General features: G+C 37.8%; 1 protein-coding gene across 8 annotated transcripts in view; it reads right to left on the minus strand.

The window, feature by feature from the left end:
- Fam13c (family with sequence similarity 13 member C) overlaps positions 1–24,745 on the minus strand; it is a 126,864-nt gene that overhangs the window by 8,088 nt on the left and 94,031 nt on the right. For all 8 annotated transcript variants that reach the window (XM_074078904.1, XM_074078905.1, XM_020186969.2 and 5 more), the window contains 4 exons: positions 14,768–14,978; positions 13,527–13,665; positions 8,482–8,563; positions 6,932–7,143 (listed from right to left, as the gene is read on the minus strand). In XM_074078904.1, the coding sequence (XP_073935005.1) occupies positions 6,932–7,143; positions 8,482–8,563; positions 13,527–13,665; positions 14,768–14,978 (644 nt within the window). The remainder of the gene's footprint in view (positions 1–6,931; positions 7,144–8,481; positions 8,564–13,526; positions 13,666–14,767; positions 14,979–24,745) is intronic.

The raw sequence follows: 24,745 nt of genomic DNA on the forward strand, positions 1-24,745 counted from the left end.
AATAATTTGCTCCTATTTACTACATGCAACCTCCCCTTTCCGTTTAGACAATAGCTTGTCTTCAGCAGGCAGTGGGAAGAGAATGGTAGAAACAATTCATAACCACTCAGGTATATTATATTGAACTAAACACACCCAAGATTGCTAAAAAAGCTCTGCCTTTCAGAGAGACTCTTGAGAGAAAGAAAAGGCTTCCCAGTTATACTCATTCTACCCTGCCCCCATCCTAACTGTAAGCCATTCTGGCCCATATCTGTCTTTCCTTTCTCTGAACTTCTGTATCTGAATCTTAACTATTTTTGGTTTCTCTTATCTACCCAAATAAATTTAAAGTTTCTGGAAGACCACAATCATACCACATACTTACTTTAAGTTACATAATACCCAACACATCCCAACCGTTCTACCAAACTATCAACACAAGTTCTTATTGCAAAGGGACTAATTTTTAGCATTCTTCAGCATTCTTCATCTATAATGCACAAGCTATAACCTGACACTCTTTCATTTGTCTTTATTTTCAATAGAAAGAAAGATAACTTCTGTAGAAGTCTTTTAAGTATTGCCTAAATATCAGAAGAGGATTTAATTTTCTAGACCAATCAGTTCAAAACCATTTCTTTAGTCATGACACATTTTTACTTGAAAAAAATCCTATAAAAATGTATTGCATGAAATTTTCATAGAAGAAAAATTCTTTATCTGAATTCAAAAGAATTAAAATAATGCTTTTTATTCAGTATCTCATTAGGAATTATATTCCATGAAAACAGTTCAGAAAACAGTTCATTTAATTATTACTGACCAAAAAGCAAGTTAGAATGAGGAATGTTACTTTAGAAAAGAATCTTCCACAGATACTAGATTAAAATTAAGGTACATGTGCAATGTATGCAACTCTAATGATTCCATTATTTTCTTCTTAGAATCATTACTGAAACAATCCCTAAAGAGAAACACGAGTTCTCATGGACAGTCTACATGTGTTTCTTAGACACAGGGGAAACTTGACAAGACCTGATCCCTATAGCTAAAGTACAATAGTTTCCTATAGTTCACAAAGGAGAATATCAGGTTTTTTTCTTTTTATTGTTGTACTGGGGATACATTGTCGCATTTACAAAAGTTCTTACAATATATCAAATATATCATACTTGAATTTGCCCCCTCTATCATTCTCCTTTATTCCCTCCTTCCCTCATTCCTGGAATAGTTTCAACTGCTCTCATTTTCCCACTCACATACATGTGTACACGGTATTTGCACCTACATCCTCCTACACCCTTTCCCCACATCCTCCCCTTCTCCCACTGGTACCAACCCCTCCAGACAGGACCTGTTCTATCCTCATGTTCTATGATTTTGGTTGTTCAAGATTGCTATCCTGGGAGTTTCTTTGTGATACTTCCATGTATACATTATTATAACCTGAATTGGTTCATCTCCTCATATCTTTCTCCTTTTTACCTTCATCCTCTTCTTATGGTGATTTCAATAGGTTTAAAAATTCTATATTCATTCATGTACAGGAATTACATCAACCATATTCACCTTCGTAACTTCTTTTACCCTCTCTCTTGTATATGATCTCCCCTTAGTGTGACCTGTTTTTCATAATATCGCTTGTATTTGTATTAGGTCTATATTTCACATATGAAAGAAAACATGAAGATGATGCTCTCCAGTTCCATTCATTTATCTGCAAATGACAAAATTTCATTCTCTGTGGCTGAATAAACTTCAATTTTATATAAATCCCAAATTTTCTTAATCCATTCATTAGGAGTGGGGCATCTTGACAAAATTCAACATCCTTTCATGATAAAAGCTCTGATGAAACTAGAAACAGAAGGAATGTACCTCAACATTATAAAGGCTACATATGACAAGCCTATAGCCAACATCATACTAAATGGGGGACAACTGAAACCATTTCCTCTAAAGTCAGGAATGAGACAAGGGTATCCACTCTCTCCACTCTTATTCAACATAGTCTTGGAATTCCCAGCTACAGCATATAAGAGGAAGAATAAATAAAAGGAATACAATTTGGAAAGAAAAAAGTCAAACTATCCCTATTTGCAGATGACTGATCTTAAAGTTAAAAGACCCAACAAACTCTGGCATAAAACTCCTAGATGCCATAAACAGCTTCAGCAAAGTAGCAGGATAAAAAATCAATTTACAAAAATCAATAGCCTTTCTATACATCAACAAGGAACAGATTGAGAAAGAATATAGGAAAATAATTCCATTTACAATAGCCTCAAAAAAAAAAAAACCCACTCAGGAATAAATTTAACAAAGGATGTGAAAACCTCTAAAAGGAAAACTATAAACATTGAAGAAGACTACAGAAAATGGAACAATTTCCCATTGCTCATGGATTGGTAGAATCAATACTGTGAAAATGGCTATATTACCAAAAGCAATCTACATGTTCAATGCAATCCCTATCAAAATTCCAATGACAATCATCACAGAGATTGCGAATATCAATTTTATTTCTCTCCTTAAGAGAGAGCTCATTTATGGGCATGAATACATTAAAGGTTCCTTTAGTTTGCTGAGGCAGAAAACACAGCACCAGTTCCATGGAGGAAAAGGAAAACAAGCTTACTAGGACAAGTTCTGGAGCTATGGATACTTTTTCCCCAAATAACTTTCTGACCAGGGCCCAGAAACATCCGGACTGCCACTCCAGTAGCAGTTCTGCCTTGGAACATCAGCTTGTTTTCAGGCTACTATGAAAAATCTTGAGAATTGAATCACCTACTAGATGGGGGTTAGAAGTTTTTGGATAGTGAAGTTGTAACACTATCAACAAATCTTACCAAGTTAAATTCTATGCAAGTTCTCTCTTCTTTAATCTATTAGTTTTATTCCTTCTAATGCTATAAAAACAGAACAGCAGGAAGTAAGCATAATTATCTTTGGAGATTTGTCTACTTATATCTTGAAAATATGATGACCCATTCATACTCTGGATAGCTCTCTCTGGCTGTTTTAGGTATGTATGGTTTACTAAATAACCAAGGTCTACCTAAACCATGTTTTATTCAACATGGTTTCATCCATTTATGTAACAAAAAATCAAAAGTAAGATTTGTCTTGCATACTAAGTAGCCAGCAATATGCAGAATTAGGGAGGGGAAATTGATTCATTTTCACTGCACAACAATGCCCTGTGAAGTGATTATCTCTAAAAATCATCCACACATAAATGAGGAAGGAAATTGCTCATTTGCAGTATCTGAACCAATAAGGCAGTGCTGTAGGATTTATCAGTGTTAGTATAGGCTCTGACTAAACACCAATACAAAAATTTCAGAAAGAATCAGAATAAAAGTCTTCCCAGGAAAGAAGTCACTCTTCATCTTGGAAGTTTTAATACTTAATGCATTTTCAACAGTAATGCAAGGCATTCAGATGAAAGTCATCAGTTAGTCTGAGTTTGAAGAAATGGACCTTACTGAAATGATCTGAGTTTATTGAGGAGGCAGGAATAAGACTAGCCACTCTGGAAAATAGTTTCCTTTGGTTCCGCTGTGGCCTCTGGATTGACCCCTAATTCCCACCGTGTGGCTGAGTAGCTATCACATGGTACACTGTGTTAAGATCTCCCTGGAACAGTACTGCAGCTTTGTGTATTGAGGCCTAGAAATTCTACTGCAGATTATCTAAAGGGCCATAACTTTCACCTACTGCAGAGGTACCAGGTTTGTTTGAAGGTACTTTGGACACTTGTTTAAACAACTCAAGACATGTTTCATTTAAAATAATAAAGTAATAAAGTATGTGAAATCATATGAAAATCATTGGTGTTCCTTACTTACTTTGCTCAAACTCAGAACAAAATGTTTGAAGAAACAAATTTTATTTTTGCAACTCGAGTATGGTTTTTATGCTTGAGATACTCCAATATGTTATGTATATCAAGATTCCTATGGCTTGATGCTTCTTGCTTTTGTAGCAACGTACATGAACACTCGTGTGTGTCTGAGTGTTTTGTAATATAAAGACAACTACCCTGTCACTCCATGTGTTGACATTTCATACGTGTGGTTGTACCAGTAAGAACCTCTAAGTCTGACCACTTATGAATAACAATAAATATTACTGCTGGCACCTCAAAAACATAAAAATAAAAAATAATAAAACAATTGTCATTTATGCAATGCTAACTTCTAAAGTACTCAAATTTTTATCTGATCTTCAGACTCATTTGCATGTCCCTATTTGACTGAGATGCCTCAAAAGGACAAACAACCTCCATCTTAGTTTACCCAGGATATGGGACTTTCTGTTATAAAACCAAGAAAGTTCTGGGCAAACTGGTATGGTGGGATATTCAACTCCTTGAATCTTAAAACTCAGTGTGTCCCAAACAGACCTCTTACATTTTCATTCCCACTCCAAAATCTCCTCTGTAATTTCATCATGTCAGTAAATGGACCTATCACAATCTAGGATTTGTTTCTTCTTCCCTTCTAATGCTTCATCATGTCCTTTTGATTCTAACCAAATTATACATTGAATACTTTCATGTCTTCTGTCTCCAATGCCATTATACTAATCAAGCCACCCATTTCATCTCCTTTTTGCCATAGGATTGACTCACAGCAGTCAGAGCTTTTACATGTGAGTCATCTCATGTCAGTTTTCTGCTTACCACCGTTTGGCCTCTTCTCCACTCCAGAGTCTAAAAGGTCCTATGTGATGGATCTCAAATTATCTTCAGATTGTATCTTGTGACTTCCTATGTTCCAGCCCTCAGACCAGAGAATTCCAAGTACACAACAAGCTCTTCCTTCCTCTGTGGCTGTACTTGTAATTCTGTCTGGATGCTCTTGTCCTCTTGGTTGATGATTTTCTCCACTAAATGTCACCTTCTTGATCTTCCTAACCACTATCTTTAAATAAGAAGCTATACCCATTATTTTCTATCAATTTACCTTCTTAATTTCCTATATAATACTTAACAAAATCGTTTTTTATTGAGCTATTTTTTTCTTTTTTTTGGGGGGGGTGGTACTGGAGTTTGAACTCAGGGCTTCATACTTATAAGGCAAGCACTTGACTGCTTGAGCCACACCCCAGCCCTTTTTCAGCTCTGATCATTTTGGAAATAGGATCTCCCATTTTGCCCAGACTGACCTGAAACACAACCCTATTTTACATTTCCCACCTTTGTTGGAATGACAGGCATGTACCACCTTGCCCAGCTTTTTTCTGTTGAGAGGTGATATTCTGCTTCACCATGGCCCAAAACCAACAGATCCATGTGACCATGAACTGAAATCTCTGAAATTGTGAGCCAGAATAAATCCTTCCTTCTTTGTTTCTCTCAGGTCTTTTGTTATATAATGACAAAAAGTGACTAAAACAGCAGGCATCTCCTTTATTGTCACAATAATTATATAAGTCATTAGTATCCGGATTTTAAATATGAGGAAGTTGAATCTCAGACAATTAATTCATTTGCCATGTGCACACTGTTAGAAAGGGACTAGTGAAACACTGAGGCCTGTTCTAAGTCTGCTACACCAATCCTAACTCTCCCCTTACTGCTTGGGCTAATTAAGTGGGAGTTAGGACTAGTTAGAACACAGTGAGGATAAGATGCTTTTATAAACATGGTCAAGGTAACTATAAAGTATAGGAAAGATCTCAGAAGCATTAAAGAATAGAAAAACCCCAGATGCACCTAAGTGTATACATGTTATCCACTGGAGATAATTAAAACCTAAAATCTTTCATAGGGAAAAGAATAGGTTTGCCACATGGATAAAAACCAATATGCCATCTTGTGTCCCTCTCACTACTGTGTTCTACAAACTACTTAGAATATATACTGCTTGCATTTTTAAGTCTAGAAGTATTTCATAAAGATAGAGGTGACTATGTGCCCATTTGTACTTGTAGATCACAAGTCCCAGCGTGAAACGTGAACACAATGACATATGAGCCTTTGTAGAGTTGGTAACAACAGAATAGGTAAAGGCATCATCCTCCTGAAGACTTCATTCCAAAGCTAAACGTACTAATTTTTTTCATTCATCTGTGCAACTGTCGATTCACTCAGCAAACACGATTGAGTAGCTCCTCTATGTAAGTACTATGGGACCATAATCATCTATGCAAGAAGTTTAAAGTGTAGAAAATGACATACAGAACCGTTAGAGCTATGGTAGGGCAGCTGCAACTCTTATTCAAGGATGAAAGGCAACCACACCAGTCTTAGAGTTGATAAAGGAAGGACTACAGCAAAGTTTCCCTGGCCTAAGTAAAAAGAAAAGTAGATAATCAGGATGAGGAGGGATTAACCAGGCAAATGCTAATCACTTTTTTCTGTTCCATAAAAATTTTTTTCTTTAAACTCTAGGCTCATATACAGTAATGCTATCTAGTTGTCTCACAGTTTTCAAACTAAGATGTCTAAAGTGGAAATCTTTAGTTCCAAATAACACTGCCCAAGAAACTATTTTTCTATTATTATATAAAATACAAAACTACTTTTCTTATTTTTTATGCCTCATCTTTGCTTTATTGCATTTTCCCATATGAGGAATGGACTATAACTGGAGCTCTGTCCTCAGACAGTAATACTTATTCCCTAGTCTTGGGCTTGTTTGCTATTTTGGGGGATGATATTGGGGAGAAAGGGATATAATATAGCATTGTGTCTTTGCCGTTTTCTTTCTATAAACACACAACAGTATAACATCCAGAACAGCCTCACATCCTGGAATCATACGCCAATACCCATAGTTCATAGCCATCAAGTCACAGGAACTCATGACTAAAATTTTGGAGCCAGTCTCCTAAAGATGTTTATGTAGTGGCAAAGTGCTCTGGAAGACTGGTTGAAAGCATGACCTCACTGGTACTGTGTGGACTGCTGGGGCCCTATAATTATATGGTAAAGTACCTTAGAGTCTTCCTGTGGAGGAAGCTGCTCTCTCTTCTCTTTCAGGCTTGTCAATATAGCTTCTGAAGTCTCTTCTCCAGAGGAGCTTGGATCAGGGCCTGCAGCTTCTGGCTTCCCATTTTCTTTGGGGACTGTGGGTTGCTCGTAGGACAGGTTTCGAGGTGGGCCTTTAGAAATGTTCCCTTGTTCTTCTGACAGCTTCAGCTTTAATTCTAAGAGAAGTGCTAAAAATTACCATGAGCAAGAAGGACTCGCTGAGTCTAATAAGATCAAAAACTTTTCAGTAATTCCCTCTCCTGGTGTCAGATTGTTAGAAATGAACAATGCCAGTGATGGCTTTCCATAGGGTGAGGGCAGCCTTAATAACCATGGTCAATGTCATAAATCTCCAATCAGATATGAAAACAGAGGGCTCTTGAGGCTAGGATTTCATGGAGGTGAAGAATAGTTTGTGACAGTAACTCGTTTAGATTTGAGTAAAGGAAGATCATTGGTATCTAATTCCAGTTTTCACCTGTTACCTACTGTAGCACCTGAAACTCTATATTCAACAATTCACTGATGTATTTTGAAAGATGTGTATTTAGCAAGAGCCTGTTAGAAATACAAGCATTATCTGGAAGTCATTACACACTTAGACACCCAAGTAAACACAAATTGGATGGGAAAGGGAAGTTGGGAATGCCAGCCCCAACATGCTAGATTTCACAATTATGTCTAATGCCACTTTTTAAAATTCTGGGATCACAATGAGTACAAGGTGACTTCATACAAAACTAAATAATTAGAAATGAAGATGCCACCGGGGGCATATTAGGGACTTATATTTTGGAGTATGCTATGGGGCGCATCATTTGATTAAGGCATTTATAGTGATTTCTCACTACATAGTTCATTTTCTTTGTCTGATGTTTACTTTTTAGCTAGACTCTGGCTGAGTGTTAAAACACTGCATATTTATTATGTGTTACATCATTACAGTTTAATTTGGAGAAACCCCATATCTCTAAGTACTAGATTAGAGTATGGGAGGAAGATGAAAATAATTCTTTTTGGTAGGTAGTAACAGTGCTTTTAGAATGAATTTTAAAGTTGATTAATATACCACCATCTCCAGAGAGGGACAGGGAAAGAAGAGCAGTGGGCTAGGAAGCAGGAAGACCACATCTTACACCTTATTCATACCTCCTTTCTTTCTGGGCAAAAGTCCTCATCTGTGCAATGGTGAATGGGGAGGAAATGATTTCTCAGGCCCCTTTTGTTTCCAACATCCTACAATCCAATAACCATGGAGGTTGACCTCCACAGGTTGAAATGTTCCTGGCATTGGAGCAAATCATTCTACTTGGAGACTAGAGGTCCTCAGTCTCTTTGGAAGGAGATTTATCAAATGGGGCTTTACAATAAAGGAGATCCAGGACCTCCTTTATTTCAAAAGAAGCCTCCAATCTAAGCAGGAAACAGGTAGAAATGAATCAAAAATGCCCTGGAGCACATTATACTATTTTAACTGCTTTTCTGAGAAAAAAAGACCTTTGGCTAGCATTTACCTTTGAGCTGTTTACGACCTTTAGCCAAATCATTCATCCATTTCAGGACTTCAGGATTGGAAGTCTTGTCACCATGTGAAGGCTGCCGAACAAGGGGAAAATGGAAGTGGAAGGGAGGGAAGGAGGGACAGAAAGAAAGAGAGAAAAAGGAAAAACAAAACTTTTAAACAGCCCAGCCACACAAAGATAGTTCAGGAACATACAAAACTGGGACAGACATTCAGGCATGAAAACTCCAGCTGATGGAGTTGCTTCTGGAAAACAAAACAAACATTTTTAACATCTTCTACATTTTTATCCTTGTCAAGGGCATTATTCTAAACACGCTTGGTCACCCAGCATTTTCACATGCCCTAGCTGTGCCAGTGCCCCCTACTGTCTAACACTCAATCCCCTTGCAGACCATCCATACTCCATACCTTATTGCCAGGCCATTGTCTGTATGAATGGACATGACTGCACTGGCAATATAAACCATTGCTTCCAACCTTGCCTGTAGCGCACATACATGGCTTAGGACAATTACCTGCTGGAGAATACTGACAAACTGGGAGATATAAAGTCTATCAGTCTTACCCCTCAAGCCAAAGAAAAGAGACCCCAAGGTCTCTAAGACCTGACAAATGTTCTGAGAAGGCAGTCTGTCAGGGAGGAAACCAGATTTCTAATCCTTTCACTATTTATAGACTAAGATCCCACTGGAACTAACATTAAAGTGAAATTTAATCATACATGTGGTGACCTCAGGCAAATTAGTTAGCTTTTCTATGCTCATAGTCTCATTTATTGAATGAGGATTATAACATTACCTTCTTCATAAATTTCCTGTGATTGATTGGCTAATGCCTGTGAAACACTGTAAACAAGTCCAATTGCATGATAAACCCTATAGAACTGTTAGTTAACTAGAACTATAAATATTACTACTGTTGGTATTATTTTCACTAGCAGTAGTGATGATGATTGTAGTAGTGTGTCTACCAGTCCTTCAAAGGAATAGTGAACATGTCTACACTAGCAAATATACATGGAGGAGAATGCATATCCTACAAGGAGCTAGCATGCCTAAGATGTGGCAATAAGAATATTTTATATTTTAGAAGTATATGATTCTGTCAATTCAAATCACTTGCTTGACTTTTGAATTCCTTCTCAGAGAACAAAAGTGGTATTTCTACAGAAAAGAGAAACTAGGAAAGAAGGGTAGCTAAACATACTACCCTCTACACCACAGATTAGTAAGGAGAATTCATAAAGAAGTCCAGGCCACCACTGTAACTTAAATGCAGGCTCAAGAAGATTAATGATTACTTTGAACTAAGGATATGTGAGGAACTGTACAGTAATGCTCAAAATGACATGATCATAAACATAATAGCTTGAAGTGTGTGGATTGTTAGTAATCAAATCTTGGGGCTCTGACATGATTTCTTATGGATCCACTAAATCCACAGGAAGATGGAAAACACATATGTGTCAAGTTCAAAGGAGAAATCAATATTTGTATGGTAAGATCATCAAACGTACATGGGATTATGTATGTTCATTGTGAAATACATATTGTGGTTATTAGTTCTATACTGATATAAAATCACATGTTTAAAAATCAAAATAAAATGGATGACTGAAAGAAAATAACAATGATTCTTTCCTAGGGAGCTTGGAGAGACTATTGTTTCCATGAAGGAGGCCTAGTTTCAGAACCATGGACAGTGTGACTTGTGGGCCTTTTTCCCCCTTCTGCCCACCCCCAACAACTTAGTCCAGTCCTACCTATGGTCTATTGAAATGGTGCATTGTATTAGTTCCCTGGTATACAGTCTACTACTTTGCCTTTGGGTACCAATCTGGTTATATGAACAGTCAATGTTTTATATTCGATTTCTCAGACTCCTTAGATAATTTTCCAATCTAAGAATCCATCTTATTAAACAGTGCTTCAATGGATCTGCCCCCACATCATTGATTCCATCTTTTGAAATATGCTAAAAAAAATAAAGGAACATAAAAAAAACCCTCAAGACTCTAAGCCAATGACCAACCAAGATATGAATTATTACCATTGTACTTAGGACTTAGTAGAAATTTAAGGCTAAATTTTGTGATAAAGTAATTTACCACTTTGTTTTTTGGTGGGATTGGAGTTTGAACTCAGGTCTTCCTGCTTGTAAAGCAGGCACTCTACTGCTTGAGCCACATCTCCAGTCAATTTTGTTCTGGTTATTTTGGAGATGAGGGTTTCACACACTATTTGCTCCAGGCTGGCCCTGAACCATGATGCTACTGATCTCTTCCACCCAAGTAGCTATGATTACAGGTGTGAGCCATCAGCACCTGGATCTGAAAAAGGCCTAAAATCAGTTTCTACCCTCGGGGAACTTTTAAAAGAGATTAAACAAGATTACAAGGATAGCAGCTCTAAAATCACATAAAAGTTTTCACAAACAAGTTGTGGATGTTCAAGCCTTCTAACTTCCAAACTGAAATATTCTGGTTTAATAGATATGGTCATATACCCAAAAGTTGTGTAGTTTAAGTTTTGTTCAGTGAAATTAAAATGGATGCCCAGACCCCATAACTGAAAATACCATTGGGGAGGATTTGTGGTCTGCCAAAGACGGCTCCTAAGATACATTAGAAAGATTTCTTGATTGGTAATGAAAAGCCCTGAGTTGTTATCTTGTCTAGGTTCTTTGTTGTATGATTCTGGGGAATTCAACTCCCCTCCATGGCCTCAGTTTCTTCAACCATCTGATAAGAAACTATTGGTGGTCTCTTCCAACTCTAACATTTTCTGATTTCACTGAAAGTAGACACTCTGGATGATGTCTTCTAAATTCAGAGTCCAGTAATCAAATACAAAGACAGTTGTGGGGAATAACACAGTATTGGGTAGAGATATAAAATGGTTACATTCAACAAAGATGGGAAGATATATTATTCAAAGACGTAAGAACAGCATAGAAACCCAGCGGGAGCTTGGATTCAAAAATTAGCACTGAGTGCTATTAATTCCGTAGTCAGACTGCCAGGAAGGGAAGCCTTACACCCAGCAACCAATTAAAGTCCATTGACATGTCAAGCCTCTCACCACAGCCTGGCACCCTGACAGGAAGGGCAGGGGGAAGCCCTGTTTCCTAGGATATGTAAGGCTCTGATTATATCAAAAGCTGTTAGACACACTGAAGCAGCAGTGACTATGTACCTCCATCCCCTACTGCTCTCACATCTGTCCTTCTGCATGTGTGCATATTTAAATGTGTGTCTATCTGTCTGCTCTGCTTTAAAACTTCTCAAAACAAAGGCAGGAGGTGCCAGAAAAAATTCTCTTTCAAAACAGGCAACTACTGGGTGGACATTAGAACTGAGAAAAATAATCCAAGGTGTGTGGCTACTGACAGAAAAAAATCCAGTAGAGAATTAGTATACAAATTCCCCTCATTTTCTAACAAGGCAGAGAGTGGCACTGGGTACCTGTTCAAATATCACTCAAACAGATTAAAAGGTTAATAATAAGACCAGTTATTCCCCTTGTGCCAAAAAGTGTAATAAGAATTATACATGTACTCCCTAATTTAATAGGTAAGTCACTACTAATAATAACTAATAACTCCACTTTAAAGATGGACAGACAGACTTGACAGGTGAAATAACAAGAGTAAGGGCGAAAGTTCCTTAATGGGTTAGATTCAAATCCAGTGCAGTCCGACTCAAGCGCTGATGGGTCACATGTGTTAACAGGCCCTGGAAATGGAGCCCCTAGTTGTTACTCATCGCGTCCCATATCAGCTTCTTCCAGGATATCTGACCTTTTAAAATAGCACACAAAAGATTTTTATTTCTACTCCTACATGGAAAACCTACTCATCTTTAATTCACTGCTCCAAGCCGGTGCTAATAGGACACAACTACCTTAGGCAAGTTCTAAGTCTTCACTGGGCTTCAGTTTTCTTATATGTAAAATAATAATAATAATAGTATAACAATAATAATTTGTAAAGCCCCCCCAACACTCTAAAAAATTAAGAAGCTGTGAATGCCTGACTCTAAGGAAGAGAAGAATCTTTAAAACCCTGACTAAGATTATCTTGACAGCCAATTTGATTTTTTTTCCATTTTGTGAAGCTTAAAACCACTCCTCTTTTAGTGAAGCTGTGGCCACATAGAACAGGAGGAATGAAAGAACTGAATATTACCTACTTTAAGCTCCTCCCCAGAACTTATCACATATTCACAGGAACATTTCCATTGCCTCTGTATCAAGTACTTAGTGCACCTTTAAATATTTTAAGATGTATGAGAGATTATTCCCTGTTCTCTTTCATTCTAATAACAAGCTATTCTGGGCCCTCTCCCAAAGATCTCACATCTTTGTGCAATCCTATGTTACTATGATTTTTTTTCTATGCCATGGTCAGCACAAGAGAAAACACATAAGTAGCAATGGCCATCAAAACACTTATCTATGACTCTATTGTTTATGTGAGAAATAACAGGGCTCCTGTTTGTAGCACTGTAGAGCCAGACAAAGACTTGTGTCTCTCATGAGAAAGAATGGTTCAAAGTTTGTTCTTCTGAGTACCCTGAACTGGTGTCACTTGGGAAATCTCCACTCATCAACCAGGAAGTACTTTAATGCCCAAAAGACCATCCCTTACTCATTATTCTCCACAACTAATTTCTGCCTGCTAGGTCCTTAATAGATTCTTATCAAAATGCAGATGGGAAAAACTATAATTTAAGTCTTTCCAAAAACTAGTGATAATAAGGTAAGAATTTTTTCCTCAGGGAAAATAAATTTGAATAATCAAATAAGTACAGAAATAAGAGTTATAATCTGTCACTAGGAAATATCTTAGTGCATGTGAGAACAAGGCAGATTCAGGATGGGAACCCAACTTATGATACATTCTAGGTTAGCCAGTGGGAATAGAGCTGTCCCCTGAAAGAGAGCAGTACCCAAAAAGGAAGGACAGAGACTCAGAAAAACCCACAAACCTTTGTCTGACAAAATCTACTCTTTTATTAAACCCTAGGTTCCTTACCCGGTATTTCTTTTCCTGTTCAAATTTTTCTTCAAATTTCCGAATTTTGCGCTTGAGGCTCTGGATATGCTTGGTGAGTTGGGTGATGGTTTGCAGCTCCTTGCCGTCACCACAGCTGCACCGTGAAGAACTTCGGGGCCTGCCATGATTACAGGGAAGCAAGGAACATTAAAAACAATAGTCTTCTAGTAAACGCTGCTCCATGATCTGCAAACAAGATGATCAGAGCAGTCTAGAGTGCAGCTCATTATCTGAGGGCCTCCAGAACTACATTAAGGTACTTTAGTATAAAAATGTCACAATATTAGTTGAAGAAACACATCTCAAAAAGCTTAGAGAGGCCAATTTAAGACAGAAGAGACAGCCCTGCTGAGACAATGTCTTCAACAAATTACATAAACCATACCCATTAACATATCCAAGGAAGATTTCAAGGTGGCTGCCTTTACTTGGCATAACAGAACCTTATCAAATATGATGAAAGGATTGGGCACTGTCTGCAGAAAATGTGAGCACCCTTTCATGTGACACAATTTACATACAATAGTAATTCACTGACTCCCTCAAGTGCATCAATGGATAGTTCAAGGACGCAGGTTTAGATAAATTCAAGAATCAGAGCATAAGCTATGGGAGAAAAAAATGAATATTCTCTAAGCATATTTTAAGCCAAGGGATTGTCAGTTTTACTTATGTATCACAATTATTTGTGAAACCTAAAAGCAAATAACACAGTGCCTCAACCTCATGCTAATCTTAAATAAAAATTATAATCACAGTGGATGGGGGACCAGCCCCTGATTTCATATATGAGATAGATGTCTATTGATCTAATTGGGGAGGACAGTTATTGTATGTGACAACTTTTCTAGAATCTAAGAAGGAATTGAGGTGGACAAACTCTCTAGTCCATAATCCATCCACTGATGTCACCCTTGGATGTGGAAAGAACACTGAGCTAATTGTGAATGGTATCACTGACATTTGCCCATACTTAGAATTCTAATCATTTCACCAAAAACATTCAGTCATTTAGTCCCTATGGTAGGCTAACTTGCGTGGCCATTCCTCCAGAGGAACTGAGCCCTGAGACAGCATTCTCAACTGGAAAGAACACTGATTTTCACTTTATTGTTCATGTCTTGCAGTTGCATTCTATTTTAGAAACATACTTTATGGTAGTTTGTAAATTTATTTGAAAAACTGTATGAAAGGAAGATAATAAAAGTAGATTTCCTTACATCATAAACTGCTGAGTACTGGGTGGAGACGGGGCTGACTCAGGGTCTAAGTTGAATCTCTGGCTTTGGCTGAAGATGGAGCATCGTGGTGACAGCAGTGGGTTGTCGCCGTCAGTGATATGATACAGCAGTCTGCTGGTCCCGACAGACTGGAGGTCTTCTGGTGCACTGTCGGCTTCATTTTGCCCTTCTTTGTGGACTGGCATAGGATCTGAGGAAACAAGATAAATTATCAAGATTTAGAAGTGGCAGAGGGCTTGAGACTGTCATGTTCTTAAATAAAGATCATAAACATTCATTATAATGGCTTGCCTCTGTCATTTCTTCCTTCTGGGAATATGAAAAGCTTTCAAAATACTGTCATGTTTGTTCTCAGAGAACCTGAATAGAAAATACTACAAAGCCATCAATTTAAAAAAAGGAAACAAATTATTTCAGTTTGAGTTATTCAGTTATCATGGCCCAAAACCACAAAAAAATCATTTCATATTATTTGCATATGTTGGAGGGTATATTGCAAAGCAGTAGAATAAATCAAAAGAAAACAATAAAATGGAGCTGGAGCAAAAGATTATAGGTTATGAGGCAGAAAAGTGATAAAAGATTTGCCAGTGAAGAGAGAAGAAAATGGGGATGAAGAGAAGAAACAGAGGAGGAAGACAGGGAAGAGACACTCCCAAAGAGAAAATTATGTAGCAACTCTCAAAAATGATGGCGACCTCTGCTTATCACCATGGAATGACGTTCGGAATATGCTTAAAGGAAAACCACAGATTTCAAAACACAACAGTAATGATTTCATTTTGTATAAAAGGCAACATTCACTTGTACAAATAAATGCACTAAAAGGTCAAAGAGGTTACATAGTAACTACAAAGCACCCAGAATTAGGAATGGTTTATTTTCTTCTCCCAAATTTTATGTAGAATTTTATTTTGGACAAAACAAAGATGAAAACAGAACCTATTCCAAACCCTCTCTCCAGCTGACCAGCTCTGTGCCTGAATCCTGAATATGGTCGTTTCTCTTTTAAGTTAGCTTATTATCTCTACTGCAAGGTCAGACCAGAGGGCTGATGTTCCTGTACTATGGAGGTGAAGACAGAGTAGTGAAGCCTGTCAGCGGTGGACACTGAGTCAGCATGGCCAGGATAAGTGTTCTATCCTGACTCTGGCCAGAGTTACTCAAGAAGCAGCCCAAACAAACTATCATGTCTCAGTTTTTCCCAGCACAAATATCAGAATAGCCCGACTTTCTCTTATGCCTACTTCATTAAAGAAAATAAGAAACAAAGATTTTCTGGGTGAATAAGCAGAATCAGAAAATACTGACAATCCACTTTTCCAAAATAAGTACTTGTCACAATTTGGTACTGGATGAATCTTACATTTAAAATGGTTCCTTGTTCTTTCAAGCTTGAAATGCAATTTGCTTTGTGTAACATTAAAGATCTGATTAGGTCCTCATGTGTTTTCAACTTGCTTCTCCCAAGGCGGGTTGTAGACTGGGAGGGTGGTTAACATCTCCTATTGTGCCTTTGAAACCAACTTGTAGTACTTTTGTCAGCTATACTTCAGCAAGTACCTAAGACCAGCCTATTTTTGTTGAAATGGGAAAGCACTGCGACTCTCAGCCTTTCAATTCAGCTGTGATCCAGTGACCAAAATTAACATAGGTCACTTGTTGCTGTTTTATAATGATGTCCAAATGAAGCACGTGATGTCCACATGGAAACACATGATTATGATGCAGAGTGTGTAAAAGAGCTCAGTTTCAGAAGCCCATGGAGTCCTAATATATAACTTCATAGAATCACAGATCATTACAAATCTTTTTTTAAAAAACTGTATTACAGTAGTAATTGTAAACCTGCATTTACACGGCATCTGTTTTCCATGGGCACTTGCATAATTTAGCACTGCTGCCTAATTAACATCTTAACCTCCCTTCCCTCCAATTCACTATTGAAGAAAGCTGTGAACCAGAAAGAGCCCAAACAACCAGTTGAAAAGCAACAGAATCAAAAACTGGTAATTTGGTAGAGACTCAGTTCTTTGTGCAAACTCACCATTTGAGTTGAGAAGGGGTTTAATTAAATCAGCTGGGGCATGTATTTGTGTGTACATTTGTGTAGACAGAAATCACTAAGCTCTGTGCCAGTGCTGCTGTCATCCTGGGAGCGGAGCCCAGGCCACCCCCTTCCAGACCCTGCTCTTTGATAGGAAGAAGCCTATGGTGATATTAAACTGGGTGGCTTCTGATGGTTCCCTGAGGACACATTACTTTTTATTTCAAAGGAAGGGGCAGCATGCCAGGACCAATGATGTGAGGAATTAGAGTTTAGAGGAAGGGGTCTGGGAGCCAAGAATCTAGTGTGCCTACATTATCTAAGGCGCTCTAATCAGTTTCTAACCTCCCTCAGTTTCCTTGTTTGGTCTGCCAAACTCTTAGGACTGTGACAAATAAGAGATCTTTTGTATCACATTGTGGTTATAGTTAGCAACACTGCATTGCACACTTAAACAGAGTGCTCTTATATGAATAAAAATATTTTCTTTGTATTTTCTAAGATTTCTCAGAAATACATCTTAAAGAAATAAAATCCAATTTAAAATTTTGAAACAAACAAACAAAAGCAGTCCTGAGAAGGAAAATGAGAAAGCATGTCCACAGAAGCCCAATAGAGAGCAAAGATTGTTAGTTTGAATCCTAGGTCTACCACTAGTTAAGAGAGACTTTGAAAATGATACACATTTTTAAATCTCAGTTTCTGTATCTGTTAAATGGGAGGAATTATGATGCTTGGCTCACAAGACTAACTGAGGGAATGAAATGAAGTAAAACCACATCCCTACAATATTTTTGGCATAGTCACATAAGCCTACTTTTTAAATTTTATATACATTTATATATGTGTGTATACAAGTCAATAGATATTTCAATGGTGTTTTCTTTTTTTCACTTTAGTTTCGTCATAAGCAATCATGGCCAAGAAATCATGAATTTGATGTGCTAGTTACATTTTTTAAACTAACACACATTAGCAATGTTGGGCTAGAGGTGTAACTCAGTGGTGGAACTCTTGCCTAGCATCCCCAACACTGTAAAACAAAGCAAAACAAAACAAAATTACTAACACTATACATCCATACATCCTTGTTGAAACATTACATAAAGACAAGAAACTGGTTAACACCATTTATTAGAAGCAGTATGTCAATAATTATTTTCAAAATATGAAAGTTAAATATTGTTTCACCTGAGCATCTCACAGGTACCTTTATGGGATTACTATGGAAAATGCAAATCAATTTACTCTTGTATCTCCTATCAATCCTTATTTACAAATAAATAAGAATAATCACGTGTAATATTTATGGAGTGACTCACTATGTCCTCACACTTGTTCTGAGAGGTTTTGTATGTATTTAATCTTCACAAAAACCATGTGAGGCTGGTAGTATATGACTTCATTTTAAATTCAGTGGGGGAGCTATGCTAACTCCATTCAGGGGCAGTTTGGCATTTGAAGTAGAAGAATCCACATCTCTGTTGCTGGATGCTAAAATGTTTCTGGAAGCCCACTCACTGAGCAATAGGGAACACAGAGAAGAGAAATAATTATTATCAGTGTGTGAGGCCAAGAGACTACTTCTGATCTGGCTACAACCCCGGGCAGAAGCAGATGCTCTATGGCAGCTGTTAAATGAGTTGGTCAGATTTAAAAATACATTTTTCTAATGTGATTTTTAAAGCAATTCAAAAATTAAATCTCTATCTGTAAAACCTTGAGAGGGACTGCTAAGGCTTAACTGATTAATACATTAGCTATTGTCATGTAGACTTGCTAATGTGTACTCTTGGATTTGCCCATGATGGTGGGCTCATAGAAAGCATCCAGATATATTCCAAAATCCAAAACATTGGCCGCTGTTGGTTTTAAAAGCTAAATAAGCCAAAAGCACGTCCATGATTCTAATAAGTTTCAAGTCTCAGAGTTCTTGCCCATCGGGACAGATAGCAGGGAGGGTAATAGTGTCATACACACAGGAACGCAAAAATAAACCCAACTAAAAAACATCTGATGGATACATGATGGGTTCAATTTTAAGGATGTAGAATTTGAATGCCTCGAAGTGCTAAGGGTTTAGCTATGAAATAGGAGAGTGAGAACATGAATAAACCTGAAGTCATCCCAGATGCACTGGGGAAGCAGATGAACATGGTGAGAGACCATGGAGAAAGGAAAAGGGTATCACCATGTCAGGATGGCTGAGGGAATGAAAGGGAATGCAAAGGAATTCTGGGTTGGGCTGGCTGGCCAAGTGGAGCACAGGCAGCCAAGTGGCTGGCACTCCCAAGCAGACTTCTGTGTGCTGGCTTCTGTGGATGGACTCTAGAAGTGTGGGTTAAAGGGGTGGGGAATTTGCCACCAAGAAAGTAGAACTGGGTCTCATGACAGGGCACTGCAGGTCCCAAGAGGCAGTTTGCCATCATGGATAAAACATGAGCCGTAGGCTCAAAAAGACCCAGATTCAATTTCCAGTTTCATCACCTGTATGACTTAGAACACATTAATCTCTTTCAATCATACTGAATTTGGAAATGGTCAATGAACAACCTTTGTACTCTGTAAACATCTTTTCCCCTCTCTGTGTCACCAAAGTGAAGCCAACCACTCACATAACAATTGGGCTGAGGAATGCCCTGCCCAGATGCAGGCCTCTGGCCGAACTACGGAGCCGGGGAAAGAGTAAGTATCATCGCTGATAATGTTGACCATCTAGAAGTACTCTCTGGGTGTAGAGAGAACTGGGTGTTGTGATACTCATCATTTTTCAGCCTAATTGACTCCCCAATTGATTCCTACACTATTGATTACCTCAGTAGTGCAACTGATACAAATCTACTATTAAGATGACAACAGCCATTTTCAAAAGGGAGTTTTCATTTATAAACAGAAGTGCTTTGGGAATCAGAAGGAAAACTGAAGACACAAAGCAAACAGGAAAACTGCTGAAGGAAATTCTAACCTTCAGTGAGAACTATACCTCTTCTAGGCTCATCCAGAGTCTGTGAGGAAGCCTAGTCAAGAATATTAACCTCAGTATCCATTAGTCTGCTTAAATTCTTTGAATTCAATCAAAGAAGTTGGACCAGCAACTTCACAAAGACGGAGTTACATGGCGCCTCAGGAAAATGGGAGAAATTGCCCACCTGGACCTGGGAGGTTTCCAGTGTAGTGTCAGATACCAAGATCCTAGTTATGCCCTCTGGTCACTTCCAAAGACTGTAGTCTTCACAAGCGTGGAAGAATGATACCAAAATAACCCAAAGAAATGGTGTTTTTATTTTTTTTAAAGACTATAAGGTATGGTGCAATGGCATACAGAGGAATGAGAACTCTCTGTACTATCTGCTCTATTTTCTTTAAATCTAAAATTGTTCTTTTAAAAAGTCACTCAAAAAATGACTAAATCTCTGGTCAGAGTCCTGATATTGGTCTGTAATGCCACTTGTTCATAGTTGTAACATATTTGGCCAGGCAAGTTTCTTCAAATTCAGAATTCTCATTTGTAAAAAGTTGTAGTGAAAGTAAACAGGATAACACATCTAAACTTGATATTTTTACTGACTTAAAAACTGAACTACAAAAAATTTCAGACAGACACAGTGGCTCATATCTGTAATTCTGGTTACTCATGAGATGGATATCAGGAGGATTGTTGTTCAAGGCCAACCCAAGCACAAAGAGTACATGAGACCTCATCTCAACCAAGAAAAGGTTAGATGTGTGGTACACACCTGTCATCCCAACTATATGAGCAGTGCAAATAGGATGATTGTAGTCCAGGCCAGCTCAGGCATAAAAGTGAGATCCTATTTGAAAAATAACTAAAGCAAAAAGCGCTGGGATGTGGTTCAAGTGGTAGAGTGTCTGCTTGGAAAGTGCAAGGCTCTGAGTTCAAACCCATAACCACCAAAAAATTAAAAAATCTTAAATAATTACCTAGCAATCTGGATTATATAGGACTAAGGTTTTTTCCTTCCTATAAGGCAGTTGTAGAAATGGCCTCAGAGAATTACACTGCCATCTATAATTTTTGAAATAATTTTTTAAATGCTTTCTTTAGAAAACAAAGGGTTAATATAATGCTCCCTCCTCCTTCAGAAATCATGAAGATGGTTATAAAAGCACCAGAGAAAAATTATTCATTAAAGTTTTCAGGCCCAGTTATGTCACAGGTATAGCACAAAACAGATTTTATTATAACAAATGTAGTTTCAACTTTAATAGATAACAATTATTCAGCCATCAGCTCTATAGATTACTGCTGTTATAAATACCTTTTGCTTCAGTGAACTAGCATAAATGTCAGTCATATAAAAGAGTCTAGAGGGAACTGAGAGTGAATGGTGTGAAATGTCATTTCTACACCCTGAAAGTAGTTGGAAAGTGTGATTGAATAGGTCATTAAAGACAGTGTAAGCATTATAAACTGAAGAAAAGCCAGTATAAATTCTGAATAGGGCAAGATTTCCCAGGTTTTAAATAAAGATAGCTAACATTCATTGTGCACTTACCATGGGCAATATACTAAGAGCTTCATATGTGTTATGCCATGTAATTCTCACACCAAACCTAAGCATAGTATGCTTTCTTCCATTTCAAAGAAAAGGAAATTTGCTGGGGATGTGGCTCAAGTGGTAGAGTACTTGCCTAGCAACCTTGAGGCCCTGAGTTCAAAACCCAGTATTGCCAAAAAGATCATTCTGCAAAGCAAAGAAAAGGAAACTGAGGCAAGATAAGATTAAATAACCTGTTCAAAGCCACTCATCTAACACATGAAGTTGCAAGGAGCTATGTTTCAAAACAAAGCAGAATCAATAAATATAGCATATTTGGACTTTCAAGAAGTGTATGGCATGGATTTCATACCAAAGTTTTGAAAACAAAACCAAATGTTAATTGGATCATGTTTTGCAACAAACACAAAATTCACTTAACAACATGTAGTAAAGAGATGAATACATTTCTTTATGGTGGACATGTCAATACCAATCCTTGTAAATAGATTCTGTATTCATCTATCTGATATTTTATCAGAAGAGTGATAAGTCTATATTTGCAGATCATGCTGCTATTTTTCAATGAGTAAAACACCAAGCAACCACAGGGAAAGTTCTCAAACCATGAGGAGGTTCAACTGTGGCAAATGACTTGCACTGTGAGTCAATAGGTAATGGAGTTAAAAAACAAATAAACCCACTTACTCTTACTAAATAATAAATACCGAACTATTAGTTTGATAGAGAATGGAATTTTGGGAGTTCTTACAGAATACACCGATATAACAGAAAAGCCAAGAAAATAGTATGCATCACTAGAAATGGCTTGGGAAACATTCCGATATGCATGATTTTTTTAATAAAAACATTAGTAGGCCCATAGTTTTGGGGGGGGTTAACTCATTTTTTAAATTGAGATCACTGTAGATCCACATGTTGTCATAAACTGTAACAGAGAGATATCCCCATACAATTTACTCAGCTTCCTAAATGGTAACATTTTATAAAACTGTACTATTTTAGTCCCTATTTGTGAATAAAATTCTACTAATTGTTTCCATCTAGAATATACTTGCAAGTCAGGTAACACAATCAGGACCGACGCAGGGTCCTACACATAGGTTAGATTACAGGAGCTAAAATGATGTGGGAATAATGAGCTGCAATTGAGGAATCGACTACAAATCTAGGTCTCTTCAGCCCAAGAATGGATGGCAAGAGTGACTTTCAAAATAAATTAATTATATAAGAGTGTGAATAGCCTGACCATCTACTTATTTTCGAATGCTAGGATATTAGATCTGTGTGCAGTTACCATTTAAACTGGATGGCAAATAGCTAGCAGTAAGGAGTTTAGACTGCAGGAAATGAAGGAAGAATTCCATTCAAGCTGTCCCCATCCTCCCAAACCCTCCCTATTCAGTGGCACCTTCAGCAAGTTGCATTAACTCTGAATTTATTTTCCTATCTTTAACCTGAGGATCATGAATGAAACCTACCTCATAGGGTTCTCAGAAGACAAAATACATGCAATAATTTCTGATGCATGTAAAGAAGTCACTGTTAGTTAATGTTGATGTTATTCATTTAAAAGTCCTATTTAAAGTGATATTTCTGAACCTCAGCACCATAGATGTTTTGAATTGAATACTTCCTTGTTGTGAAAGGAGACTGGTCCAGGGCATTTGGGGGATGTTTAGAAGAAACTCTTGCCTCTATTCTCTAGATTCTAGTAGTGCCCAGCCCCCTAGCTGGACACTAAATATGTTTCCACATATTGCAGAATATCCATCCCCAAGGGAGGCAACAAAAAATAGACCCCAAATGAAAAAAATGCTATTTTAAAGGAACCAACTTAAGACGAATAAATGACCACTTTCCACAGTACTAGCCATTTTTTGTTAAATCAAGATGATTTTTGGTCTTTTGGGCCAGGCTAACCTCACTCAGAATGATGTTCTCCAATTCCATCCATTTACCAGCGAATGATAACATTTCGTTCTTCTTCATGGCTGCATAAAATTCCATTGTGTATAGATACCACATTTTCTTAATCCATTCTTCAGTAGTGGGGCATCTTGGCTGTTTCCATAACTTGGCTATTGTGAATAGTGCCGCAATAAACATGGGTGTGCAGGTGCCTCTGGAGTAACCTGTGTCACAGTCTTTTGGGTATATCCCCAAGAGTGGTATTGCTAGCTATCCTTATCTCAACCAGCAAAAACCCTTGGTCCTTCCTATTATTGCTTATACTCTCTCTACAACAAAATTAGAAATAAGGGCAAAATAGTTTCTGCTGGGTATTGAGGGGGTGAGGGGGAGAGGGAGGGGATGGAGTGGGTGGTAAGGGAGGGGGTGGGGCATGAGGGAGAAATGACCCAAGCCTTGTATGCACATATGAATAATAAAACAATAAAAAAAAGAGGTAGTATATACTGAAAATATGAACAGGTCCATGAAGGATTTGAAATCAAATAGGCACAAACTCACGGACACAGCCCCATAAGGAATGAAACTTCTTAAAGATGTTCAGGACTTTTATCTGAGGCTGACATAATAGAGACCCCTCTAATTCACCTTCTTAGTCCCTCTGGGACCGCCCCCAGCTAGGATGAAGAACTAAGTTGCATGTATGATCAACACCACCTACTAGGATACCTAAAGTATTTTCTGTTCTAGAAATTCAAACATAAGCTGCACCTGCAGCAAGAGCACATTTCGTGGTGTGACATCCATGATGTGGTACTCTGCTTCAGAAAGTGTTCCTGAACCCTCTGGCACGTAAGAACCCAGGAAACCTTTTCCACACAGATTCTCAGGCTCATCTCTATATTTTTAAGTGGAGGTAATGGACTTTGAACTCAGGGCCTTGTACTTGCTAAGCAAGCACTCTACCACCGCAGCCACGCACCCAAACCTTTTTCCTTTAGTTTGTTTTTAGGTAGGGTCTCATGCTTTTTGCCCAGGGCTTGCCTTGTACCATAATCCTCCATGAGCCTCCTACCTCTGCCTCCTAAGTAGCTGCAATTACAGGAATGTACCACTATGCCGACTTATTCTTTGAGATAGGGACAGGATTGGCCTCAAACCATGATCTTCCAATCTCTGCCTCCCAATTAGCTGGAATTATAGGTGTGAACCACCATACCTGAACTCATCCCTACCTATTAATTTTGCATTTTAAGGTAGAGAGCTTAAACATCTGTAGGTTTACTTAGTACTCCCAGGTAGTTAGAAACTTCTAGTCAAATGGAGACTCAAATTCAACATTAGGAAGAGATCTACAGATTATACAGAATCCTTAATGAGAAAAATTATAGAGTGTAAATAGACATACAACATTAGTATTTTACCCAATTGAAAAATTGACTTGCAAATCAAGGTTTTAGGGAAAAAAAGGAATCAGTT

Source organism: Castor canadensis, chromosome 7 (assembly GCF_047511655.1).
Source record: "Castor canadensis chromosome 7, mCasCan1.hap1v2, whole genome shotgun sequence".
NCBI lineage: Eukaryota > Metazoa > Chordata > Mammalia > Rodentia > Castoridae > Castor > Castor canadensis.